This window comes from Rhagoletis zephyria, unplaced genomic scaffold (assembly GCF_001687245.7).
Source record: "Rhagoletis zephyria isolate East Lansing unplaced genomic scaffold, Rhagoletis_zephyria_1.1 Rzeph_scaffold_00763, whole genome shotgun sequence".
NCBI classification, from domain to species: Eukaryota; Metazoa; Arthropoda; class Insecta; order Diptera; family Tephritidae; genus Rhagoletis; species Rhagoletis zephyria.
The window spans coordinates 131,609-156,303 of record NW_016157847.1 but is presented as its reverse complement, the minus strand read 5'-3'; the positions used below and the strand labels follow the sequence as shown (position 1 = coordinate 156,303).

Below are 24,695 nucleotides of genomic sequence, written 5' to 3'. Positions count from 1 at the left end.
TATCGTTAGTGCGGGAGTATTTCCTTATCTCGCTGACTCGTTGTAAAGCAAAAAAAAAAACAAAACAACCAGAAGGATAGCTACGAAATTTGCTGCACCGTTTTTTTTTTTTGTAGTGTTCACGAAAATTCTGTTCCTCTCGGTGCTGGATTTGAAAATTTTTATATACATATGTACAAAATTAAGAAATTTATTTTTTGGTGCTGCTACTAAAATTAGCATATTCTGCATATATTTGCTAAAAATAGCCTAATTTCGGTGACAAGTACTTTTGATTGACAGGTAAGTGACAAATTGTGGCACGTGCCACACACACACACACAAACCACTGTGTTACTTGCGGTAAACAAAGCGCTGTGCTTTTGGAGTTTCGCCAATTTCTGATTAAGGGGGAAAATAAATTAGATTAGAAAATTTCTGCTTCCTTCGAAGTATTTATAGCTTGTAGCAGAACGATATTTTTATATACATATATTCAGGTTATTTAATTTATTAAAGCATATCGCGGTAAATACTAAAAAAAAAATGCGTTCGAAATTTCTGATGTCAACTCATGATTGCTGAAAAACTTATCAATTCAAAACAAAAAAAAACAACAATGGTGGGTGCTATATGAAATAAATGCCCATAATTACCTTTAAATAACAACTTTGACCGACTTAAAGAATGTGGCAAGCCAGCTGTTCTTATATGTATCCTTGTCCTACGAAGATACCAATTTAATCCTTTCGGTTCGTTCTTCTTTGAAGGCTGTAAAATTTGCTCCAACCAGGGCATCTGAGAGGTAAATTTCGCCTCAAGAATGAATACCTTTAGTTTCTAAATACCTTACCATGTGATTTCAAACAGCTTTTTGAACATTTGACTCCGAAGATGATCATCTTTGAATGCTTTTATAAGTTTGAAGTGTCTAAATACATAATAATAATAATAATAATAATAGATTGGCACTTACACATATGTTAGTGTTTGGCGCCGAGCTTCTCCTCCGATTTGTGGCGTGCGCCTTGATGTTGTCACACAAAGCGGAGGGACCTACAGTTACAGTGTTAAGAAAAAACCTTTTTTCTATATTTTTTTGCGATGTTGCTTTCACCATAGCTTGAACCCAGGTGCTGTGGAGTGGAAGCGCGCACTCCTTACCACTACACCACAGCGGCCAACGTCTAAATACATAAATCCACATAAATACATATAGCCGTTTCTGATTTCCATTTACTTGTATGTCTTTCGATCAACTCGTTCATACCTATCAAAACTCCCGGTCCCGATGGTATCACATCACGCGTTCTACTCAAGAAGGGACTATATTTCAAAAACTTAGTGAGCAGTCAGAGTTACCTTCATTTTCAAGGCAAGCAAGGTTTTCATTGTGTTCTCTTGGGATCTCAGCCCAAATATTCTCTCCTCGTTTCTCGAAAAATGCTTGAGGGTCTGATTAATGTGCACTAAAGAAGCGGGATTCCTCGAGAGCATTTGTTCTCGAATCAGCTTAACATACAGTTGAAGAGTGCATCGCTGAAGGAATGCCCAGTTTGTTTGTTTCCTGAAACCTAAAACTTTCTAAATTTATTCGCCTCATTCTTTGTAGATATGTAGGTAGTCATCCCGAAGAAGGCTAGTAACTGTATCCTAAAATAGGTAAATACTTCTCTCACCATTACTCTGGGTTATTGTCTTCAATGATCTGCCGCACTTCTCTCAATCCCACTTTGGGTCATTGTCGTCAACGATTGATGAAAGACTTTGCACTAGTCTGGTGATTTCTTATACTGGCGGCGTAGATTACATGATTACAGGAAAGCTCTTAGCAAATTGTTTTACTTTTTGCAGAGATACCTGAACTTTGTTCAATACTGGGCTGCCAGCTGCGCCTTAGGTGGTTTTGCTTTTCACAAAAATACATAAAATATAAATTTTTCATCCTCTCTAAATATCGGGGCTTTATCCTTGGCAGTAGGCTTTCCTAGACGTCAAAAGTCAAGGAAAGGAGTACTAGCGGAGGGGCTATCGACAAGCGCCGGGATCCATCGTTGAATGTGGCTTACCGGCTTTACAGTGCCGCAATCAGACCAATTTTATTTTAGGGTATCTTTGTTTTGTATAGCGCACGAGATAAGATCACAATGTTTAAGCAGCTGGAGAGAGTGCAAAGATCTGCCCGAAATTGGAATCAATGGAGCATTTCGAGTTGCTCATATCATTGTGCCCCCATGATATAGAGCAGGCTGAGCTGCTGTTGCACAACCCGTAAATAGCTATGCAGGCTAAGAGAAGTGGAGTTTTCGGGAATACATACCCAGTAGGACCTATATGCAACACGAAATCACATTCTTCCTATACAGAAAGTACGACCGGAAACTCTGTCACAAACACAAAGTTTTCTCCATATCTGGTCCCTGCAAACCATTGTTTCAGAGCATTCTGAATTGTAGAGAAATTCAAAAGAATTCGTTAAGATCTCATCCGATTTTTTGTCGAATTTTCTAAAATGAAATAAACTGTGCACACTTCGGTTCTTTTACGACATTTCGGAAGAAAATCGGTAAAGCAAAGAAAATAATACCGCTATGTGAAGAATTTCTTGCCGATTTTTTTCAGAATGTTCTTTATTTTTCGTACCGAAATTTCTTTACGAGTTCGTGTCAACCACTTCATATAATTTTCTTTGAAGATTCGTTAAGGAAATCAGATACTCCTAAATTTTTCGTTAAGGTTTCGGGAACTTTGATTTGCAGGGTGGGCACATGAATTCAAATTAAAAAGTGAATGGGGAATGTATATGATATTATATACGCTACCGGTATACCACTAGGCAATTGCCGATATAGACCTGAATTAATAATTCACGCCATCGTTTCAGTATACTTCTTCTGTCTATGTATGTAAGTACAATGTGTGTGAAAATTAATTGCGTATGATTTTTTCCCCATATATTCATTCCATAAACTAAACGACGACGTCAGAAAAAATTAAAAAAAAAAGTCCGCCTGGGTACATATTAGCTTCTTTTTGGGCTTTGTTGTGAACCCGAAGAGCGTTCTTTTACCACAAATACTTGGGCTTCGCCGTTCAACTGCTGCTATTAAACTTCACCTTTATGCAGATTGTGGAGATTTGTTCTTTGGTGAAAGTGAATCTGGAAAAAAGATGGTGCTTTTCCTGCACAACCACACCGTCTGATGGCAGCTGTTTTTGTTCTTTCCCTACACAGGCAGCGATGTGCATATTCGTAAAACATAGTCCTTGTTCCATTCGGGTGAGTTTTTTAAACAAGACTTTCTTACGTGGAGGGTCCCGAATACAGTGCAATGATATCGTGTTAAAGGAGTGGCTTGTTCCACGTCATCAGTGGCCCCCTAAACCAACTCACAATTCCGAATTTATTCCATTTCAAGTGTTTTTTTTTTTGTTTTTCTCTTCTCTTAACTCGGCTATGATCAGATTTGGACCTTCAAAACATTTTATTTGCATTATACTCATACATATGTAGAATGTTTCTTCTACAACACTACATATCGCAAATCGGTTGCTGTAGGTAGGGGGTTATCTGGCTGAAAAATATAGTTACGTATTTTGGGTTCGTGTGTAGTATATACAGTCAGTCAATAAAGCTTAGGTACAGCGAATATTTTACAATACGGGCAGCTATTTCTTTTAATATTTTATTTTTCGCTAACTTTTTATAAAAACATGGTTGATTCTACAACAAAAACCCCAAAATTCAAAGTTCCAAACCTTGTGCAAAATTAAATAAAATTCTGCAAAATTTCATTCAAATATTGCACTTTTTATTTACGCTCTCTAGAAAGTTATTTTATATGGAAAAACGAAACAATTTCCCAAAAGTCAATGGTAAGTCCCAGCTTCCTCATACTTGTACTTTATTAAACTAAAATTGAATGTGCAAAAAACTGCATACTCAACTGGTTTCTAGAGAGCGCAAATAAAAAGTGCAATATTTGAATGAAACTTTTCAGAATTTTCTTTAATTTTGTGCAAAGTTTGGAACTCTGATTTTTGAGGTTTTTGTTGCAGAATTAACCATATTTTTATTAAAAAATTAGCGAAAAATAAAATACTCAGTTTTTTTAACGAATAAGAATCTAATTTGGGGTAAAATAGTTGAGGATCTCACATAAGCAGTCCGAAATCTTCTTTTTTGAGTTCTAAATCTAATATAAAGAATTTGTGTAATTCCATTAAACTCAAACAAAACTGGAAATCAGGAAATTTGAAAGATTTTTCATATAAATTTTGTCAGTTCCGATTATTTTCATGTATTCATGGTTTTCAGTTTAAAGGAATGTCCGTAATGTTACAGGAGGATAAACTTGCACCACTAAAAAATCCACGAATTTCTATATATCTGTCGGACTTTGAAGTTTTCAACGTTTATGTCAATTTAAGGGAATACACCAAGGCATATTAAACAGATGGTGTCAGCAGAGCAGCGTTGCCATTTTAGCCGTTTTCCGGCTAGATTTAGCCGGTTTTGATAGCAACTAGCCGGAGAAAATTCGATCTAGCCGGCAGCCGATTTGTTAGCCGGTTTGTAAAAAAAAGTTAGCCGTTTTTAGCCGATTTTACTATTTGCCTAATTTTCAGGTGCAAAAAGTAAACAAGTTGTTCGAAAGCAATAATGCAGACCCAATGAAGATTTTTAATGAACTCAATGTTTTACTTTCGCATCTATGCTCCCTAGTGGTTATTAGCGCGGACACATTTGATCCTATATGCTCCCCGTTGGAACCATACCTTGCTCCATTTCCTCAGTTTTATCACAGTTTTGAAGAGTATTTAAAAACAAAAGTAAGCACAAACGCTTTTGACCACGAAGCCGAGAAAATAATTCGAGAAAATGGTCGCTATTTTATTATCACTTTAATAAAGGAATTACGCCAACGCCTCCCTACAAATATTGCCACACTAAAAAAAATTGACTTTTTTCGGTGGGAAATGCATTAAGAGTAATTAAACCAAAAGTATTTGTTCAACTACAGCAACAAAAACACAAATATAATGCCGACGAAATAACATCCATAGAGATGCAATGGCAACGGTTAACGTTACATACCTGGAGTAATTTAGACTCAACTGTAAAATTTTGGGCCGAAGTTTATCAATTTCGAAATGCCCTAGGAGAAAACCCTTTTGCTGACCTTTGCAACCTAGTTTTTAGTTTTCTTGTTTTGCCTATAAGTAATGCAGAAGTAGAGCGAATATTTAGTTCAATGAATATAATAAAAACTAAGCAAAGAAATCCAATGTGCGTTAAAACGTTAAACGCTATTTTATATATAAGATACGGTTTAAAACGTGAAGAAAAATGCTGCCATAATTTTACTGTAGATGACGATCTCTTAAAATTAATGAATTCAGGTGATATATACAATAGTGATTCATTTGATGATGAGGAATATACACTCGATATAAATTAATGGTGTTAACTAGTCTTTCGTTTCTTGCGATTTATTTAAATAAAGCATGTGAATTTTCACTAAAACATTTTAGCCGTTTTTTGCCAGAGTCTATGTGAAATTTCACTAAAACATTTTAGCCGTTTTTAGCCGCTTTTTTTTGCCAATCTAGCCGGTCGGCCCAAAAAGTTCTGGCAACACTGCAGCAGAGTAGCTGTTTTGTCTTTGTTCGAATGCTTACTCCAGTTTGATAAGCCTTGGAATACCCCAAGGCGAATTTATATAAGGTGGTGTTACTATATCAGTTAATTTTGTTTATGCGTTTCGCCTCACCGCTTCGAATATCAAATTGAAAAATTTTGTTTGAATTTCCACACACACTCTTACAGATTTTGACAGTTTATGTCGCCAAAGCAAAAACAAAATACATGTAAATTTTTGTTTTGTATTATTATATTAATTCCGCTTGGAATACCCCTACAATATATTTAGTTACTCCACAAAAACAATATTTGATTAATAGATTTTTAGTAAGTCGAAAGTAAAAATGTGTCATTGATAAATGAGTTGAAACCCGCTATAAAAAAACCAATAAGAACAATCTTCGTTTCCACATCATATTTGGCGTTACCCAACACTGGCGCTTGTGGAACGATTACCAAACCCAAATCAACTTCGCTGCAGCAAAAGTAACCGAATAGAACAGGAAATCAAACTACCACAAGGGTCATAGAACTGCTGAAGAATACGGTTACTAACCAACACAGTGCACACAACTGAGTGTGGATTACACAAAGAGCGCCAGTGCCAATAGGGGTTGAGGGTTGAATTGCTCATCGCAAACAGGGGTTGCGCACTTACAATACACAATACATGAGCCGTGTGTGAAACGAATACCTATGACGTTGAAGCGACATTAGCGACAAACCAGCCACCACAAAGAGAGGGCGGCGCGAGTATTGTGGAAGAAACTTCTCATAGGTGTGCGTGTCTACATATAAAATTTAGTGCCGAATACTACATATACACACATACATATGTATATAAAGGAAAGAAAGGTAGCCGAAAAGTCGACAGGGAGCAACTAACTGCTTTCTCGAAACAGCAGCGAACAGTTGAACAGCAGCACTCAGAGCGTACGGATCAGTCACCGGCTTGGGCGAAAGCGGCACACACAACTTCTCACGTACTTCAGCAAATTTTCTTCTCCACTACACCTCATTCCATTCCGTTGTTCAGTGTACGGGTTCAGCACGGGTTGGTTCGCTTAATTCAGTTTCAGCCTTTTGTGGGTTCTGGTGGATTTTTTTTCACACTTCTCTTGTTATACCGACAAAAGTGGCGTAAAGTGTTGGCAGCACCAGCTACTAAATAAAACATACAGTTACAAATCGCATCAGCACCTCGTCAAATCGTTTAATCACAAAATGGCCGAAAATTGTCCAAAGTGCAAAAAATCGATTACTAAGGAGGGCATTGTCATTTGCAATTCGGATGATTGCATGAAAAAGTTTCACCGGGCCTGTGTGAACATCGATGACGCAGTCTACGATGCGATCCAGAAGAATCCGTTGATTTCATTCAATTGCGAAGAATGTAAAAATCAATCGCCCAAGGCGCTGGCCGCCAAGCTGCAGACCATGGAGGAAAAACTGAATAAAGTCTACAATGGCGTGAATCAGATTTCGACACGTATGTATCAGCAGTATTTCCAATTCGGCAACGCGAACAACGTCGACCCGAAGAAGCAAACCAACAACCTTATCGTGGTTGGCAACAACTGCAATTCCGATCGTCTGCAAGTTGTCTGCGACTATGGTCGTTGGGTGCAGGTGGGCAAATTCGCCACCTCCACCAGCGAGGACGACATCATCGAGCACTTGGCCGAGGAGTTGAAGATCAACAAGAACCTGGTCAAGTGCACTAAGCTGGTGAAGAACGATGCGAATTTGTCGCAATTGTCGTATTGCAAATTCAAGATATCCATACCGGATTATCGTTTCAATGAGTTGTTCAACGAAAATATTTGGCCCAGCGGTGTTATGGTCAGCCCATTCACACCACGTTCGCAGTTGAATCAGAACCGTATATAAGGCAAAGCCATTGAAGGGCGGGTGGATGACGGCGCTAATCGCAGGCGTATAAATAATAAGAAGAAGAAGCGGAAAAGAACAAAAGAGGACGGAGATGAGAATGAGGAGGGCGATGACGAACGGCAACCGGAGCCGAGGCAACAACGCGAACGCAAGCCGGCTGAGAAAGCAACAGCAACAGCAACCACAACTGCGACTGCGACTGCGGGAGCAGCGGCAGCGGCAGCGGCAATGACACACGATAAGCATTCGACAGGGGGCGCAGCTGCTGAGGCGAGAGGAGAGCAGGTGTTGAACAAAAAGGAAAATAATTCGGTTGGTAAGCAAGTGGAAGCAGAGGAAGTACGGGCAATAAATGAAAACACAGAAACCGGGAATGAAAAGGAAGAAGAAAAAGCAGCAGTAGCAGTAGCAGCAGCGGTGCCGGAAAATGAAACGAATGATGAAACGGATGCCGATGGGGAAGAGTACGAGGACGAAGAAGAGGAGGAAGAAGAAGAAGAAGCAGAAGACGAGGAAGTCGAATCGAATGTGAACGCAAGCGAGATGACAGCTGTTAGCAAGGCAGCCGGCGATTAGCGAGCGTAAGGAACGTGTGTACGATAGAGACAAGTCCTTCACTTTTCCGCAGGGGGTGTATGAGTGGGTGGGGGTAGCGATAGCGTATTTAAATGGTAAATGGGGGTACGAAACATAAGGGGCGGCGATTAAATGGCGGCGTACAGAAGAAAAATGAAAACGAAAAAAATGTGTACGGTTTTGAGGAGAAAAAATATTTAATGAAAATTTTTATATTTTCCAACGCGAATTAAGCTGTGCCACGAACACCGGCATTGCTTGAAATTTTGATTTCTAAATCTTTCAGACACTTTGATGTCTGTCTTTTATTAAAGTGAATCGTGCAAATTGTATCGATCCAATTCCATTTAATGAAACAAAAATAGAGTTTTTAGTGCATGAAAATGCCGATAAACCATTTGAAGACAACTTTAAAATGCATTTCAAGTATTTTAGAATTGAAATTGAAAAATAAAAATTTAAATATGACGATTTACATACAAACATATAAAAAAAGTCTTGTTGCAAAAGCAAATAATTATGCAAAACAATTGAATGAAGAATGAATTATCTAGTAATTTAAAATGAATATTTGTCGTACTTACACACTTAACAAGCAAACCCAAAAAAAAAACGCATATATATTTAAAACATTTAAGAAACGTACGTAACCAAACGATACCGTAAAAGAGAAACGACGAAAAATATCTAAACAAAAATTAAGTATCTAATTGAAAGTAATATTCCCTTAACATTTAATAATCTACACACAGGTGAAGCAAAAAAAAAAGCAAACCGACAAAAATATTAACTATGTACGATTAGCGCAACTGTAACACATTCCAAAGAAGCATATGTAGTACCAATATTTGTTTGTTTATTTTAATTTAATTTGTAGTCTTTTTTGTAATATTAAGCAACCGTTTATAAATTCTCTCAATATTTCTTGCTGAATTTTGTTGATTTTTTTTTTTTTTTTGTCAAATGAGGAATATATTTTAGTCTATGAATTGAAAGTTAAAAAAAAAAAAATTTTGAAATTAATGCAAATTTTAACATTCTCAATTTTTTAACAAAACAAATTTTTATCATACCGTTATCTGCGAGCATTTGTTACTTAACTTTTTTACTTTTCCGAACGCAAATCGATTTTAAACAATTTCCCCCCTATTAAATAAATATAAATTTTTTATATATATTAAAACTTTAATTCTAAAAATATACACTTATGTACTTAAATACTTATTCAAACACACAGTAAACTACCATTTAAATGGGCACTGCTACATTTTTTAGCGGTGCGAAATTTTCAAAACTTAGCAGCAAGGAAAGCAGATTTATAGCAAAAACAACAAATAGAGCAAAATTGCTTAAGTGCAAATGTGAAAAATGCAAATATATGCAAAGTGTTTACTTACATGTGGAACTTCAAAATATTGCAAGTAAATGCATACCACGTACTTACTACATACAACTTATTCAATTTCAAGCAAACCAAACAAAAAATTTAATAAAAAAGTACTAACAAAAAAAAACAAAACAAAAACAAAAACGATTAATTGCTAAATGGTCATACATACCTAGTATTTACCTACAAACATACATACACATACTACACACATATGTACATTAAATATGAAAAATTGTACTTGTAGTTTTTTGATGCATTTCTCAAAGCTTGTCGAAGAAATTTTAGAAAATTTTGAAATCATGATATGAAATTAATAACCTTTACATATGTAGTACATATACATTTATGTATGTATGTATGTACATACACATATGTAAAACAACAATAATAAAAAATCAATGAGCACCGCAATTTTTTGCATAAATGCTTCCATTTCGGAATGCATTGCGATTTTTCCCCAAAAATAAAATGCAAATTGTCGGTATTTTATATCATTTTAACAAAATGTGTGCAACAGCAAATGGAGCGTGGAATAGCGTGAACTATTTAATTATATGTATGCAGGTACATAGATATCTGTGGCATTTCGATAAAACAACTAATCTGGAGTTAGGCCACTTTCTCTTTAAACCAATAATTATTTGAGTTCCCAAACATTATTTTACCGATTAACTAGGCATAAGTGTAGTTTAAGAAGCCCTTTTAATAGAAGTTTATATAAAATATGAAATTTTTTAAGGCCGTCAAGTAGGTTTTAAAAATTATCTGCGCTTTAAACACAAATTTTGCTTCTGAAAAAATGTACTTGAAGGGCAGATAAATTTTAAACCCTACTTGAGAAAACGGCACTTAAAGGCAAACTTCATTTTTAAATCAAAATTCTTTTGTAGTTCTAAAGTCACTTAGGTTGTTTCATCAAAATGCCACAGATACATATCGAGCCCTAACCGCCAAAATAAAGTAAGCGATATTCTTTTCAAAATTTTTTTCTTTGATGTAGAAACATTCCTAGAGCATCTAGATGCATTTCTGGATCAAAATGAAAATTTTGAAAAAAATGTCGCTTACGTTATTTTGGCGGTTAAGGCTCGAGATATGTACTCATACAATTGCATTATAGCAAGAACTGAAGTGTTCACGCAAATATACTGCGTTAATACATACTTACATATGTACCCAGCCAGCAGAGAAACGAACGTTTTGCCGAGTGTGCGGTGTTATACATTTGTAGTATCCGGAAACGTATGGAAAACGTTTAAAATTGTCATAAATTTTTCCTAACCGAACATTTGAAAAATTTGTTAGCTTCCAGGAAGTTCGGGGTTCGAATGCCGTCAGACGCAAGAAAATGTTTCGTTCTTTTTTTTTTTGGTTTTCTTTTTCCGAACTATGAAAAAGCATCTGTGTAGTGCAGAAGGAAAGCGTATTCAACGAAAAATTTAATCAGAAAATTTTCAGAAAAAAACATACGAACATTCCGAACATTCGGTATTTTTCTAGACGGCCGCACACTTTAGTGGGAAAACGGATTGTCAAAGTAGCCGAAAAGGGAATCGGTAATTGAAAAAAAATCCGCATTTCATCCACTTTTCTGATTCCTTTTAGGGATTTTTTGCTGGCTGGGTATATACACACACACACACATACCTACATACATGTGTATGTAGATGTATGCAGCAGTTGGCTCTGGGAAAGAAGCGAATGTTTTGTAAAAGTAGACTTTTTAAAGTCCCAAATATGTATTCGCAATTCTGCAATGAAGTTCATTTTTTAGTAAAACAAAAAAAAAAATAAAAAATTTACAAAAAAAAATGGTAGTTATTTATTCAAAGTGTATTTAGTATACAATATGCATGCATGTATTTATGTCGAATTTTTAAATAAATTCAGAAAAATATAAAAAAGTTTGTTTTAATGATTAAACAAAAATTAAATACCGCTAGCTTAGAGTGAAACGTTTTTGTGAGAATCCATATTTTGATAAGTCAAGGAAGAGAAATAAAAAATGCATCTTAATTCGTTTGTCGTTTTGCTTTGTTTAAAGATAAACATTAAAAAAGAATGAGCTTGGCAACTTTTTATTCTAAGCAGGCGATGTGGAAGAGTTTTTTTTTTAATATTCCTGCCACCCAAACCCATCCCAACGCAAGGGAACACATTCCGCAGCTCTTTAGTGGTCTCTAGATTGTTTCCATGAGAAATCAAAAAGAGTTCTACTTTTTACAGCAACACTCAAATCAAGATAAATATGGGTCATAAGATGCTAATTAACTGTCAAGATACTACAATAAAACAACGCATAACTTTAAGGTCTAATAGTCCAGCAGGACCAACTGTAGTATCCAATAACAGTGTCAACGAAGACTCCTATTCGAAGACTCCTATTTGGCGGCGCTCTTCGCCTTGAGAGCACACAAAGTCACTTCCAAACTAATATGAATACGCCCCTTCAACTAAAAATACTCATCATAGTCGGCCGCAATCAACTCATTTTGGTATAGGGAAGGATATTATCTTCAAGAATGTCATAGATTCATAGCCCCGGCCGCTTCTGCGGTATATCCTAGAGCTTTGCCAGTCGAAAAAAGTTCGATAACCCAAATCAAATTTTAAATCGAATATAATACAATTTGAATTGACGAAACCAACTCGTCATCGTTTGGCGTAATCTCAAAAAACATACATATGTAGCTTCGAACTTGCCACAATTCTGGCATGGAGAGGAAATTCCAACATTGCTAGATTAAAGAGGGCGATAACAAAAAAATCGAAGCGAAAATCGACATCTAAGCGGAGGGGAAGAACTACCTATCCATCCAGGTAGCCGGTTCGAGAACGCCATCTTCCAGAAAATTGCTCAGAATTTGATTGAGAACGCCCTACCTCAACTGATAATATATTGAAAATACATACATATGTTGATATAGGGCATTTTTGAAACGAAGTCTAAATAGAGCGTTCTTTCAAAAAATCAAATCGAAGTCTGAGATAGGAAGTTCTTGAAAAATTTTCTGTGATAACGCATTTTCAAGCCGGCTGCCGAAATATGTAGATCAATCTTCCACTCAGCCATTGAAATACAATCAATGAGAGCATTAGCTTGGATTCAAGAACTACCATAGCTACGGTGAAACAGTCACTCAGAAAGCTTTAACTTTTTATATGCATGTACTTGCATTACGGTGGTAATGTGCACATTACCCTGGAAGTAGTTCGGAAGCAGGTGACTCTACACTTAGCCATAAAGCAGGCGGCAAAACGAACTCTACTTAATTTCGCTAGAGATGGCTTTAACTGTGGAAAGATCACATAATGCACGATTATTGAGAAATTAGGCACCCAGCTTCCGCTAACATTGCTTCCCAGAGACGCTACATTCCAGCGACGATATATTTCGTATGATAGCACTTGAGAAGAGAAGAATATAGTAAGACTCCCCAAGATGAGTGTACCTTGCACCTGTACATAGGAGCAGACGTTTATGGCCTCACCTAAGCAGGTTTTATGACAATGGCGAATTGTAATTCGCAGTTTTAGCGGGGCGGATTTGTGGTTGGGCGGAGACTCCGACACCTTCTCTCCCCGTTCGCGCCCATCAGTGAGCGAATCGCCACCATCCGCATAAAGGCGAAATTTAATAGCATCAGCCTATTTCGAGTGCACGCCCCGACGCAAGAGAAGGGCGGAAGGGAAGAGACTAAGGAGCTTTTCTATGAGTGCATAGGAGTAGCGTATGAGCGCTTCCCCCACCACGATATTAAAATCGTACTTGGCAACTTTAACGCCAGGGTGGGCAAAGAAGGCATATTTGGTCCAACAGTCCGAAAATTCAGCGTTCACAACAACACCTCCGACAACGGAAAGAGGCTGATCGACTTTGCCGCTGCACGGAATATGGTAGTCAGTAGTACCAGACACCAGCATCGAAACATCCACAAAGCAACTTGGGTTTCCCCTGATCAAAGAACGAGGAACCAAATTTATCCACAGGTGGGGTGAAGGAGAACCCGAACCCATGTATAGGGACGAAGCTCACGTCTCTCAACTCGACCAAGACGAGGTGAGAACAGCAATTAAGCGGCTTAAGAACAACAAGGACCCCGGACGAACTATTCTACGCAAGATCTACAGTCCTGTTTTCGTGGACGACGGGTATCGGAGAAGATGGAATGACGAACTGTATGAACTTTTTACCGATATGGACATAGTTAAGCGCATAAAAATACAGCAATTGGGCTGGCTTGGACATGTTGTACGCATGGATGACGACGCTGCGGTCAAAAGATCCTTCGACTCCGCACCCTTGGGTGGACAACGAAAGCAAGGGTGCACACGAACGCAATGGAAAGACCAAGTGCAGAAGGACCTGTTTGCGCTCGGAATAACCAACTGGCGCGAATTCCCACAGGAGAAAAACAATTGGAGAAGCTTTTTGGTCTCGGCCCCAACCGACAAACAGTAGTAGTGCCAAATAAGAAGAAGAAGATCCTTAGGTCGCAGTGCACACCCCATACTAATTGGTATTTTTTCGGAAACAAAATGTATTAAAGTATTGAAAGTTCTTCTACATTTCAATATACACGCATATATGCGTAAGATTTACTCACTCGAGCTTCTCTTTTCGTTAGTCGCTTTTTCAACTTGGGTTAAACTCGAGTAATTCTGGTATGAAGAACCGGTTATTATATGAATGGACTCACTGAAGGCTTGACCTAAAGTCGGCCTGTAAAGCCATTATTGACCCTGGTGAAGTAAACCTCAAAATTTGGAAAATAAACAGGCATTGTCTCAGGGTATTCTCTTCTCCCCGCTATTTTTCCACTTTCACCAAAATTCGTTTCCTTGATTCCACCCCCCCCNCCCCCCCCCCCCCCCCTCATTTTGGCGTCCAGGCATGAGATTTACATGTTTTTGTTGTTTTTGTAGCGGCACTACCAAACCCCGCCTAGGTCAGTTTATCCATCAATCGTTCGGCGGGGTTGTTCCAGAGAGAGAGAGGTGTTGGACGATTGGGATTGAGTTGACATGTGAAGAAGTGGTTGGTGTCGTAGGGAAAGTCTCCACCTGCCGAACACTGATTGGGGATATCGGGTTCGAGTGTGGATAAGGAGCTGTTTAAGCGGCTACAGTATCCAGGCCGTAATTGGGCTAGAGTGACGCGAGTTTCTCGTGTCAGTGGAAGCTCTTGTTCTGCAATGGATGGAGATTGGGATCCGATTACGCCATTGAAAAGTCGAGAATCATAGGCCCTCTCGTCAGTACGTCGTCGACTTCAAAGGTTGTCTGTGTAGGTCTGGACCACATCCATATATTCGAAAAGACGTGCCTGTGCATAGGCTCTTCCTCATGCAAGGATCTGCTTTGTGAGCATTTTATTGTGCTCCCTTATAAAATGTATATCGTAATAGGGGTTAAATTTCTACTTATCCAAACAAACGTACAAACTTTTGGTTCCAATCCATTGAAATAGCTCATGTCGTGATCCTACCGTTAGACGAACGGATTTTATCTCGACAGGGTATGATAATAGAGGGCTTTAAAAATTATCATATTAGCTTCATTTAGCAAATAAATAGTTTCTAACAATTAATATAATAAGAAAATATTCCATTTTCCACATCAAAAGTTCTCAACAAAAATGGCTGCCAAGAATGGGTTGCTTGCTGAAACCTCGTCCAACTCTACAGCGGTTCAAAAAAACAAAGCAACTGACGATGGTAATGCCAATCTTAACAAAAAGACTGCTGCCACTTGCAAGGGAAAGTGCAAATTCCACGAAGCTTTTACATTTTTCACCGGCTATGAGATCGATAACTTCACATCCTATGCCAGTTTCACGAATTGGTTACATCGACCCGTTGATGCCTCAGCGATCGGAGTTTTTCGTATGTTATATGGTAAGATCTATGAACTTCCTTCACATCCAAAAAAAAAATTAAACATTTCAACTCTTTATCTTTATCTTTGAAGGCCTGGCTATGTGCATCGACATTGCGGAAGAGCGTGGCGGCGGCCAAATGGATTTGCGCTTCGGCGAGCCACAACACTGTCATTTTCCGCTCTTTAATGACATGCGCGCCGTCTCGTTTCCGTTGATGGGCTGCATTTATCTGGTCATGTGGTTGGGCGCACTCGGCATAATGCTGGGCTATCGCTTTCGCCTCAGCTGCCTGGTGTATATTATGCCATATTGGTATATATTTCTGCTCGACAAACCGGCGTGGAATAATCACAGTTATTTGTTTGGTTTGGTTGGCACAATACTTCTATTCACAGATGCGAATCGGTATTGGTAAGTGGGTGGTATCTTAAAAAGTAACTGGCCAAATTTATTTTAGTGATTCTTTTGCGCTACAGTTCTTTGGACAAATACCTACAACCGAATATGCCGGAGACTGTACCCTACTGGAACTACTTTTTAGTAAAGTTTCAATTTTTCGTGCTCTACGTGTATGCCGGTTTGAAGAAATTCACCGCCGAGTGGCTTTCTGGCTATGCCATGTCCAGTCTCAGCCAGCATTGGGTCTTCAGACCATTTCGTTCGCTGTTGTCGGCGGAATTAACGGATCTGTTGATAGTACATTGGTTTACAGCGATTTTCGACTTTTCCATTGCCTTCTTTATGACCTGGGAGGCGACAAGGCTTCTGGCCACGCCTTTTATGATCAGCTTTCACTTGATGAACTCGCGACTATTTGTGATAGGTGCAAAAAGCAAATATTTTATTAAAAAAAAAAAAATTTAAGGAATAAACGAAATTTTTATTTTAGGCATGTTCCCTTGGGTCTGCTTGGCCGAGGTGCCGCTCTTCTTTGGCTTTAGCTGGCCTCGCAAACTTACTTTTAAGCGCTTTGTGCTGCATATTTTAACAGCAAGTAAATCCAAGGCGCAAGCGCAGCAGCTGCCAGCAGAAAAAATGAGCGCGACAACCGAAGCCACCACGAAAGAGTCTGCTGCTCCAGCGTGTGACCAGAATCAGATTTCGAGCGCCCAAAGCAACGATTGCCAGACGGTGCACATAAAAAGCCGTGGCTATGCCGCGAAGTCGCGTACTGCGCTAATACTCGCCTACTGCGCCCTGCAACTTTTCCTGCCATATTCGCATTTCATCACCAAAGGTTACAACAATTGGACTGAAGGACTCTACGGCTATTCCTGGAACATGATGGTGCACACCTACGACACAGTCCTGACATCCGTTAAACTCGTCGACAACAACAACGGCAATGTACACTACCTAGATCCGTATGCCTTCACCGAATATGACCGCTGGACAAAACATGCCGATATGGCTTACCAGTACGCGAAATGCATTGCGGCCAATATACGTGAAGATTACGCGATAGATCCACAGGCTAGCCCATTGAGTTCGACGAATATTTCGATTTACTTCGATGTTTGGTGTTCGATGAACGGACGCTTTCAACAGCGCGTCTTCGATCCACGTGTGGATCTGCTCAAGGCTGAGTGGTCGCCATTTCGGCATACCCCGTGGACACTGCCACTGCTGAACGAGTTGAATTATATGCGCCCAAAATTGAAGACTATGACGAATGAGGTTTTGGGTTGGAGTAATTACTCTGATGTGATTTTCGTAGCCGACTTTCCGGGGCTAACGTTGGACAATTACATTTCGCCTGAATTGACAAATGTAACGCTCACTATTCTGGCGGGAAACGTGCGCTATAAAAGTGACGATGAGGATGAATTTTACTTTCTAACGGCTGGCAAGAGTTTTGTATTGAAAAGTGGGGAGACACATCATATAACAACAATCGGACAGAAGCCATCTTCATATCTCTATACTTTCATGGTGAGTAGGAGGAGGGGTGGGTAGTATTGGTAAACAAAAAAAAAATAACTATTAAGGATTAGAAAATGCCATGAATACATTAGTACGCCGTTCAATATTTTGAGTTTCAAACCAACTAATAGGCATTATTTTCTTCCTCAGAACAAAACAATGATCGATAATGAGTTGCTGATCGATGATTACAGCAGCAAAGAACCCAAACCGTTGTTGCCACTTTGGGATGAATTTAAGAGTCGCGTAAAAAACTATAAACAATTCCTTAAGCATATGGCTAATTGTGTGTTGTATTTGTTTTATGACGTGCCAATACCTATGGAAGTACGTGAGCGCAACTAGAGATTTTTTTTTTTAGCATAAACTGCCTCGAAAACCGCTTTTGCCGAAAAAAAAGCATTTGAGATCAAAATGTTAAAATTGTGTGATAAATGGATAATAAAGTTATTAAATTGTATACAAATTAAAAAAAATATATAAAAATTAACAAGAAATAAGTCTACGTTTTTATTGTTTTTAAGCTTTTTTATATATTTTTTGTATTTCTCTATTTACAATACAGCACTGGGCTGGCACTCTCACAGGAATCTTATTAACAAATCATTGTTTAGACCGGGTGGTGATACAGCATCTCTCATTAGTGTCTATCTATTTGCAACTGCCTGCGACTTTTCACCTTAAAACGACAGCAGTACAATACAAATCATGTGTGTGTGTGTGTGTGTGTTTATTAACAAGGTTTCATGCCTATACACAATTGCCGCCAGTTGAAATGGCAAAAGCTTTTGAAACGAATTTTTAACTCAGAAGCAATTCAAAAATTTCTTAATGAGGCGTATTCATGTTTTGGTACGAATCGAAAATTTGAAATATTTGTATAGGAAATGAAAAGAAATTTTCATGATTTTCGATTCGTACGTAGACAAGAATATGCCCCAATAATTTTAAAGTCGACTTTAAGTTGACTACAAATACATACACGGCAATGGGTATAGGTTAGTTAGTTGATGTGTGCATTTGTTAGTGTTTATGATATCCGCATGAATAAAAACTGTAAGCAATTGTGTTTTCTTGAAATTTCAGATTACTCGATTTATTGAAATAAATTAAAAAAAAAAAATATTCCGGCGAACTGATAACCTCCTAATTTTTTTGGAAGTCGGTTAAAAAAGGTCTGAAATTTTAAGAAAGAGCAATTGCTTTGTTTTCATTCATACGGCCCATTGTTGTGGTTTTCTCTAAGTTTGATGCTTAAACATACATAACTACATACTGACAATGAATCATTAAATAGCCTCTCTGTAAATCAACAACAATAAAATTACATGACATTTAAACAACCAAAAGGCAGTCGCGGATCAGATGTTTCTGGTCAGAATTGTTGCGTTTGCGCCTCCCATAGACGCGCATATAGGCCATTCTTCTTCAAAAGCTCTGCATGTGTGCCACGTTCGCCGATTCGGCCATTTTCCAATACGAATATCTCATCGGCATCCATGACGGTGGAAAGCCGGTGAGCTATGCATATACTAGTGCGGCCCTGAGTTGCGCGTGATAGGGCTTGCAAAATATGCTAGAGGAAATCGGATAGAAAAAGTAAAGCTGAATGTTATTTCGTTAAACGATTAAAAAATTTCCAATACCTGTTCGGTTATAGAGTCCAGACTGCTCGTTGCCTCGTCGAATATGAGAATCGGTGAATTTTTCAGTATGGCACGCGCAATGGCCACGCGCTGCTTCTCGCCGCCCGATAGCTTTAAGCCACGTTCGCCCACCTGGGTTTCATATCGCTTGGGCCAACTCATAATGGAGTCATGCAAATCCGCCATGCGGGCTGCATTTTCCACATCCTCTTGCGATTTGTTTAAGTTGCCGTAATGTATATTATGTTGAATGGTATCGTGGAAGAGCACTGAGTCCTACACAAAACAATGTAGTAGAACTTAAGTGACACAAATTAAGTTAATGTACCTGCGGTACTACAGCGATGACACGTCGCAAACTGTCCAAATCCACTTCGCTGATGTCTTGTCCGTTAATGAATATCTTACCCGCGTTAGGTTCGAAGAAACGAAAGAGTAGGCGCACCATCGACGATTTTCCCGAGCCAGAACCACCAACGAAAGCAATTGTTTTGCCCGCTGGTATGCTGAAAGACATATCTTTGAAGATGGGTTTGCCCGGCTCATACTCGAAACTGACATTTTTGAATTCAATTGATGCATTCTCGCAGCCAACCGCCAAGTAGGGTGCATTCGGTGCTGAGGCTATACGCGTGTCGACATTCATTAACGTAAACATTGCCTGCATGTCAAGCAGCGCCTGGCGTACCTCTCGGTACACGCTACCTAGGAAACCTAGTGGTATGGAAAGCTGAAATAGCAGGCCATTAACCATCACTAAATCACCCACTGTCATATTTCCCTTTGCTATCTCATTGGCAGCCAGCAACATGATGACACTAAGTGCTGAACTGAAGATAGCATTTTGTCCAAAATTCAGCATAGCCAAACTGGTACTCGTCTTCAAACTAGCCACCTCGTATTTCTTCAACACTTCATTATATCGGCCAGCCTCGAATTTCTCATTATTGAAATACTTGACGGTTTCGTAATTGATCAGTGAATCGACAGCTTTGTTGCCCGCTTCATTCTCGGCCTGATTCATGTAGATGCGAAATTTAGTGCGCCATTGCGTCACAGCTAGCGTGAATGTAGCATAGATGCCAACACAACCCATTGACACGCCGGCAAATGCTAAACCGCACTGGATTAGATTTTGTATATAGAAAAGTGATTTACGAATATATGTATGTATTTGCGGCAGTTTGCTTACCTTAGTTCCCAAGATGGTGGATACCAAAGCCAATTCGAATATTGTTGGCACAATATTAAAAACCATAGCGCTAAGCACAAAGTTTATGCCACGCGAGCCACGATCAATGGTCTGTATTGGATAAATTTAACATATATTGGAAAGTTGCCGCGAGCATTACACTAAAATAATTTACCTTGGATAAGGCGCCAGTCTGCTTATTCAAATGGAATGCCAAATCCAAATTGTGCAAATGCAAAAACACGTTCGTGGCAATTTTCCGTATGGAATGATGTGCCACCTTGGCGAAGACTGCGTTTCGCAGCTCATTGAAGGCAGCAGCGCTGGCACGCGCAACACCATCTAAAAGTATTTAGTGTATTCAATACATTCATGATCTTGTAGTAAGCAGTTAAACGGTGTGTATTACATCCAAGCAGCATGGCAGTGGCTACGGATAGCACCGTGTCGGGTGGTGTATCCATATTCAAGGTATTCATCGTATTCAGCGTGTCGACGGCACCTTTAAACAGAAACGGCACACAAACCGTCATCAATTTGGAGCCAACCAGCAGACTCAAGGAGATAGCCACACTGAGAAGTGAGAAAAAATTTATAATTTAAAAAAAAAAAGGAACTACGCATGTAAAAGGCTTCGGTGCAAGTACCGTTTTCGCACAAGCGCATCCTCCTTTGGCCAGATGTAGTGCATCATTGCACGCATCATATCTTGTGACGTCACCTCCGGCGCGTCGAGTTTCCCCAGAGTACTGCCCCCATCAGTGCCGCCTAAATGAACATGACAATTTCGTAATGGAAGCCGCTGCGCTGTTGTTGCTGGACCTGCGGGGAGTTACTGAATTCAAAAGTAAGACCCCAACAAAGGCACACAACAACAGTAAGCGTTTGATTGATGATTAATAAAAAACTAAAGGAAGAATGTTAGCACAGTTAGCTCTGGAACGTAAGTTACGTAAGTAAATACATATATAACTTATTGCAAAAAAAAAAGAAAATCAGAAATGGTATAATGACACAAACAAGGGGGAAAGAAACAATATGGTTAAAATTAGTATACCTTTAAGTATTGTATTAAATGACCATGGAACGAAAAATTCAACAAAGCAGGAAATCAAAGCAATTGGGAAGAAATTATTTAAATGAGAAAATTTTGGAAATTTCTACTTTGATTAAGAGCCGGAAATGCACAGGACTTACAATATGCATGCCTGCAATTTAAATAATTTCTTTAAAACTTTCAACTCAATATAAAGGAAACGGCATTGCAAACTTTACGTAATTTTTGTAAATTAAATACATTTACGAGTGCGATTGTAAATATGTATACAAATGTATATGTATCGGCATGCACTCCTTTTTCGGTAATACTACCAACTGACACCTATACCATTTTGACATCTGCTCTCCCAAGGACTTTATTACCTTCTCTTTTTATTTTGTATTTAACACTAAGCCGTTGGTTTCGATGATGCGTTTAAATACTGTCTTATTGAATCTTAGTTACCTTTGGGCACTTTCTTCACCAGTACACCACCAAGTAGCTTGTTCCCTGGCGTAGGGGTGAATGGCGTGATTTTCTTCTTCTGCGTTTTCGCAACATCATCGCTGTCGGCTACAGAGCGACTGGAGCAAAACTGCAATATAGAATAATTTTAATTTTTGGCAATTTTTCACGCAGTTTCTTCCATGGAAGAATAATATTGAATGGGATAAAATAATAACCGCGTACGCAAAAAAAAATCCGGCTAGGAAGTTGCAAATCAGTATGCACCTTTATTGAATTCCTGAGTTTTGCACAAAGTTTAGATATTTAATTTTTATGTTTTTTTGTTGTAGTATGAATTATATTTTTATGAAAAAAAAAATGATCGAAAAGAAATCAGAATGAAAATTGTTCATATACATATTGCGAAAAATTTACTGTACCAGAATGAAAGATATTTTTAATACAAAAGAAACTTGTTTTATTCAAAGAGGAAACATAAAACTAACATATTTTCTTAAGCATTACTTTACAATATTTAGAAATGTTTATCTAAATATTCTTCTAAAAATCTTATACATTCTTCTAAATAACCTTTCGCTACTTTTCCGCTTTCACTCAAAGTGGGAAGTTTTTCCAAATCACCTTTGAAAGTTCTGTATGCATTTATTTTATATGTTACAAGTGCGCGTACTTCCTCTACGACATTGGCTAGATTTTCAGCTGCCCCAAATGCAACTTGATTCAACACATTCGGGTAGATACTCTCTTCGTGCGCCAGCAAATGTAGCACCACACATAAATTATGTGAAGCCCCATCGTCCAAATGCACAAACATCTCATCGTGCAAATTGTGATTGCGTATAAAGGCAAATTTATTGCGATGCAGCATTAAATTCCTATTCATTTTATCTTCCTTTAAAAACTCCTCAATGTCTGCTAGTGAAAAGATGAAATAATCGTGTGGATTATGTGTTATGTAGAAACCATATTCGGTTAGTAATTTGAAATTTGATAGCGATCCATAGCTAATAAACAGCTGCGAACGTGGTTCAATCACAGCTTTTGTGCTTTCTAAAGTCAAAACAAATTCCAGTTGTTTATTGGGACCAGTTGGCAGCAAATCGGCACTGGTACTCACATCAACTGAATGATTAAACAAGTCTAGGAATGGTGCTAAGGCCATGTTTGGCTCGTCACTTAAGAGCGGCTGAAAGAAGCATTTATCTGGTTTGAATTGGCGGCTAAATACATAAACACTGCGTGTGTTTACAGCAAAGTAAGCCCATTTAAATGCGTCTAAAGTATAGATTTCTTCAAAGTAAGACTGTCGGCAATAACTACATTGAGTGCTATTGAAAATACTTTTTAAGCATGCATAACTTTCACGAATGACACGATTTTGCTCAACGGTTTTTTCCAAAATTTCCTCTGGCAAGCGCTGCAATTCAGCTATTGGACAGAAATAGGTGTTGCTAAACTGCTTGGGTATAGAGTTTATATAAGCGTTTATATGGGATGCACCTTCCAAGTGCTTCTCGTGCAATATATAAAGGGCAAGGAGTGATTGATAAGGTACTTTTTGTTCCTTATTGAATTTTGAAGCGTCAAATTGAGCTTTGAAATGCGCTGAATCTTCTAGTGTTGATATTGTTACTAAGCATTTGAGCGGTAAGCTTATGAGCGTATCACCGGCATGGAATTTTCGCGTTTTTGAACAAATACCGCGACCTAATGTGAGAAAGTCGCAAGCTGTAAGATCGTTTGTATTTTTCCAGCCCAACCAGTGCAGTTGATGTAGCAATGGCGTCAGCACATCTTTCGAGCCGGTACATGTATTTCTAATACGCATTTTGCGCTGCCTGGAGCGTTTTGTTCTGCCCATTTCATTTATTTTGCCAAAATTCTTATAAGTAAAAAGATTGTTCGTCCTAGATCTCCCTCTTCCGCTGCAGTGTAATCTAATCAAGTCTTGAGTTGCTTCTGAGCTTCACGGCAACCAGTGTTCGAGGGGTATTGCTTTGGCCTTTTTACTTTGGTTTAATTTATAAAATATTTTCTGGTTGTTTTTTAGTAGTTTAACAATTCTGCAACGAGAAATAGATAAGTGGAAAACCGTAAATAACTGCATACACTATCTTATGTATATTTCATATATTTTACTAAACGGAAGGCCAAAACAATACATTCGCAAACACTGTTTGACTGACCACTCCAGAAGCGCATTATCAACAATATGGTTATGCCTGATCATGCTACGTGTATCAAATGGTGATTATATCTAATGTTACGAAATTTAAGATAGTCGCATGGTATGGCCTTGAGTTTGACGGAAGTGAATAAAAAAAATTGCTTACCAAGTGTGCAGGCGATTGACGATGTCTATGCGCTTTAAGTACGCTGCAAGTTTTTCCAACAATGCAAGAGAAACGCCTATTTGTTGTTATTTGCTGTTGTTTACTGCACAATCGCGCCAAGTGCACAAGCCCAGCCATAATTTAACAGACGCGTGTTCGCAAAAGCAACTTATCTCTCGTGTCCAAATTTGTTAAATTCAACTTGCTATTGTTATTTTTTTTTCATTTTGTGTATCAGCTGTTTTTACTAGGTTTGTTCACTTTGACACGAGCTGAAAGATATTAGTTGCGTTCGATAAAATTCGAAAATTCTCTCCCAAAGAAATGAAAAAGCAAAAAAGTAAACGAACAGGAAATTAGCCATTACTTGCAAAAACCGGAAGAAGAAGACACACCAGCTGACTTTGTTTATGTTTTATTTGTAAACAAACTAAAATTCATGTTGCCTCCATAGAGAAAAAAGGAAAGTGAACGTTGAATATTCGCCAGGAACATTTCTAGAAGTAAAAACTAGTTGCCGCTATCATAAAGTCACATAGCAGGCAGCCAAAAAGCATATAAATACCAAAACCCGGAAAATGCAATTTTGTTTGTTTACAAAAATTGCAACCATATGTTTTGTGATCATATGTTTTCGTGTTGGATAATTTTTGCTGACTAAAACTTGCCAGTACAAAATGAACGCTTCTCTTGCATCAAAATGAACGCTTGCTCTCTCAATTTTTGTGTGT

At 38.4% G+C, this 24,695-nt stretch overlaps 4 protein-coding genes across 7 annotated transcripts; 2 read left to right on the top strand and 2 right to left on the bottom strand.

Annotated features, from left to right (window-relative positions):
- Positions 1-9: 9 nt before the first annotated feature.
- On the top strand, positions 10-17,736 carry GC (gamma-glutamyl carboxylase). The gene is made up of 6 exons (XM_017614053.1): positions 10-282; positions 15,109-15,379; positions 15,453-15,774; positions 15,840-16,186; positions 16,253-17,295; positions 17,437-17,736. The coding sequence occupies exons 2-6, from the start codon at positions 15,121-15,123 to the stop codon at positions 17,629-17,631; spliced, it is 2,166 nt and encodes a 721-aa protein (XP_017469542.1). The 5' UTR covers positions 10-282; positions 15,109-15,120; the 3' UTR covers positions 17,632-17,736.
- LOC108361439 (uncharacterized) lies at positions 6,510-8,705 on the top strand. The gene has a single exon (XM_017614057.1). It carries the CDS (start codon positions 6,848-6,850, stop codon positions 7,511-7,513), a length of 666 nt encoding a protein of 221 aa, XP_017469546.1. The 5' UTR covers positions 6,510-6,847; the 3' UTR covers positions 7,514-8,705.
- Positions 17,737-17,797: 61 nt separating the features above from the next.
- Positions 17,798-24,134, bottom strand: ABCB7 (ATP binding cassette subfamily B member 7). Of its 4 annotated transcripts, none has more exons than XM_017614048.1 (9): positions 23,965-24,102; positions 21,629-21,758; positions 20,772-20,946; positions 20,534-20,697; positions 20,300-20,466; positions 20,125-20,235; positions 19,261-20,055; positions 18,933-19,208; positions 17,798-18,862 (listed from the first exon to the last, which is right to left on the bottom strand). In XM_017614048.1, exons 1-9 carry the CDS (start codon positions 24,100-24,102, stop codon positions 18,662-18,664), a joined length of 2,157 nt encoding a protein of 718 aa, XP_017469537.1. In that variant the 3' UTR covers positions 17,798-18,661. The 4 variants fall into 4 exon arrangements, with proteins under 4 accessions (XP_017469537.1, XP_017469538.1, XP_017469539.1 ...); XM_017614049.1 differs by having other exon boundaries at positions 18,662-18,862; positions 20,772-20,892; positions 23,965-24,134; XM_017614050.1 differs by lacking the exon at positions 23,965-24,102 and adding an exon at positions 22,253-22,341 and having other exon boundaries at positions 18,662-18,862.
- Positions 22,058-24,148, bottom strand: LOC108361436 (SET domain-containing protein 4). Its single transcript, XM_017614052.1, has 2 exons — positions 23,965-24,148; positions 22,058-23,694 (listed from the first exon to the last, which is right to left on the bottom strand). The coding sequence occupies exon 2, from the start codon at positions 23,490-23,492 to the stop codon at positions 22,146-22,148; it is 1,347 nt and encodes a 448-aa protein (XP_017469541.1). The 5' UTR covers positions 23,493-23,694; positions 23,965-24,148; the 3' UTR covers positions 22,058-22,145.
- Positions 24,149-24,695: the final 547 nt, after the last annotated feature.

Excerpts from the sequence above, each read along its gene's own strand:
- LOC108361439 (XM_017614057.1), top strand. The coding sequence starts at position 6,848 with ATGGCCGAAAATTGTCCAAAGTGCAAAAAATCGATTACTAAGGAGGGC.
- GC (XM_017614053.1), top strand. The coding sequence starts at position 15,121 with ATGGCTGCCAAGAATGGGTTGCTTGCTGAAACCTCGTCCAACTCTACA. Across the intron at positions 16,187-16,252 it reads CTCGCGACTATTTGTGATAG|GCATGTTCCCTTGGGTCTGC; the intron begins GTGCAAAAAGCA and ends TTTTTATTTTAG. Across the intron at positions 17,296-17,436 it reads CATATCTCTATACTTTCATG|AACAAAACAATGATCGATAA; the intron begins GTGAGTAGGAGG and ends TTTCTTCCTCAG.
- ABCB7 (XM_017614048.1), bottom strand. The coding sequence starts at position 24,102 with ATGGCTGGGCTTGTGCACTTGGCGCGATTGTGCAGTAAACAACAGCAA. Across the intron at positions 19,209-19,260 it reads TCATCGCTGTAGTACCGCAG|GACTCAGTGCTCTTCCACGA; the intron begins GTACATTAACTT and ends TGTTTTGTGTAG. Across the intron at positions 18,863-18,932 it reads TGGACTCTATAACCGAACAG|CATATTTTGCAAGCCCTATC; the intron begins GTATTGGAAATT and ends GATTTCCTCTAG.
- LOC108361436 (XM_017614052.1), bottom strand. The coding sequence starts at position 23,492 with ATGGGCAGAACAAAACGCTCCAGGCAGCGCAAAATGCGTATTAGAAAT.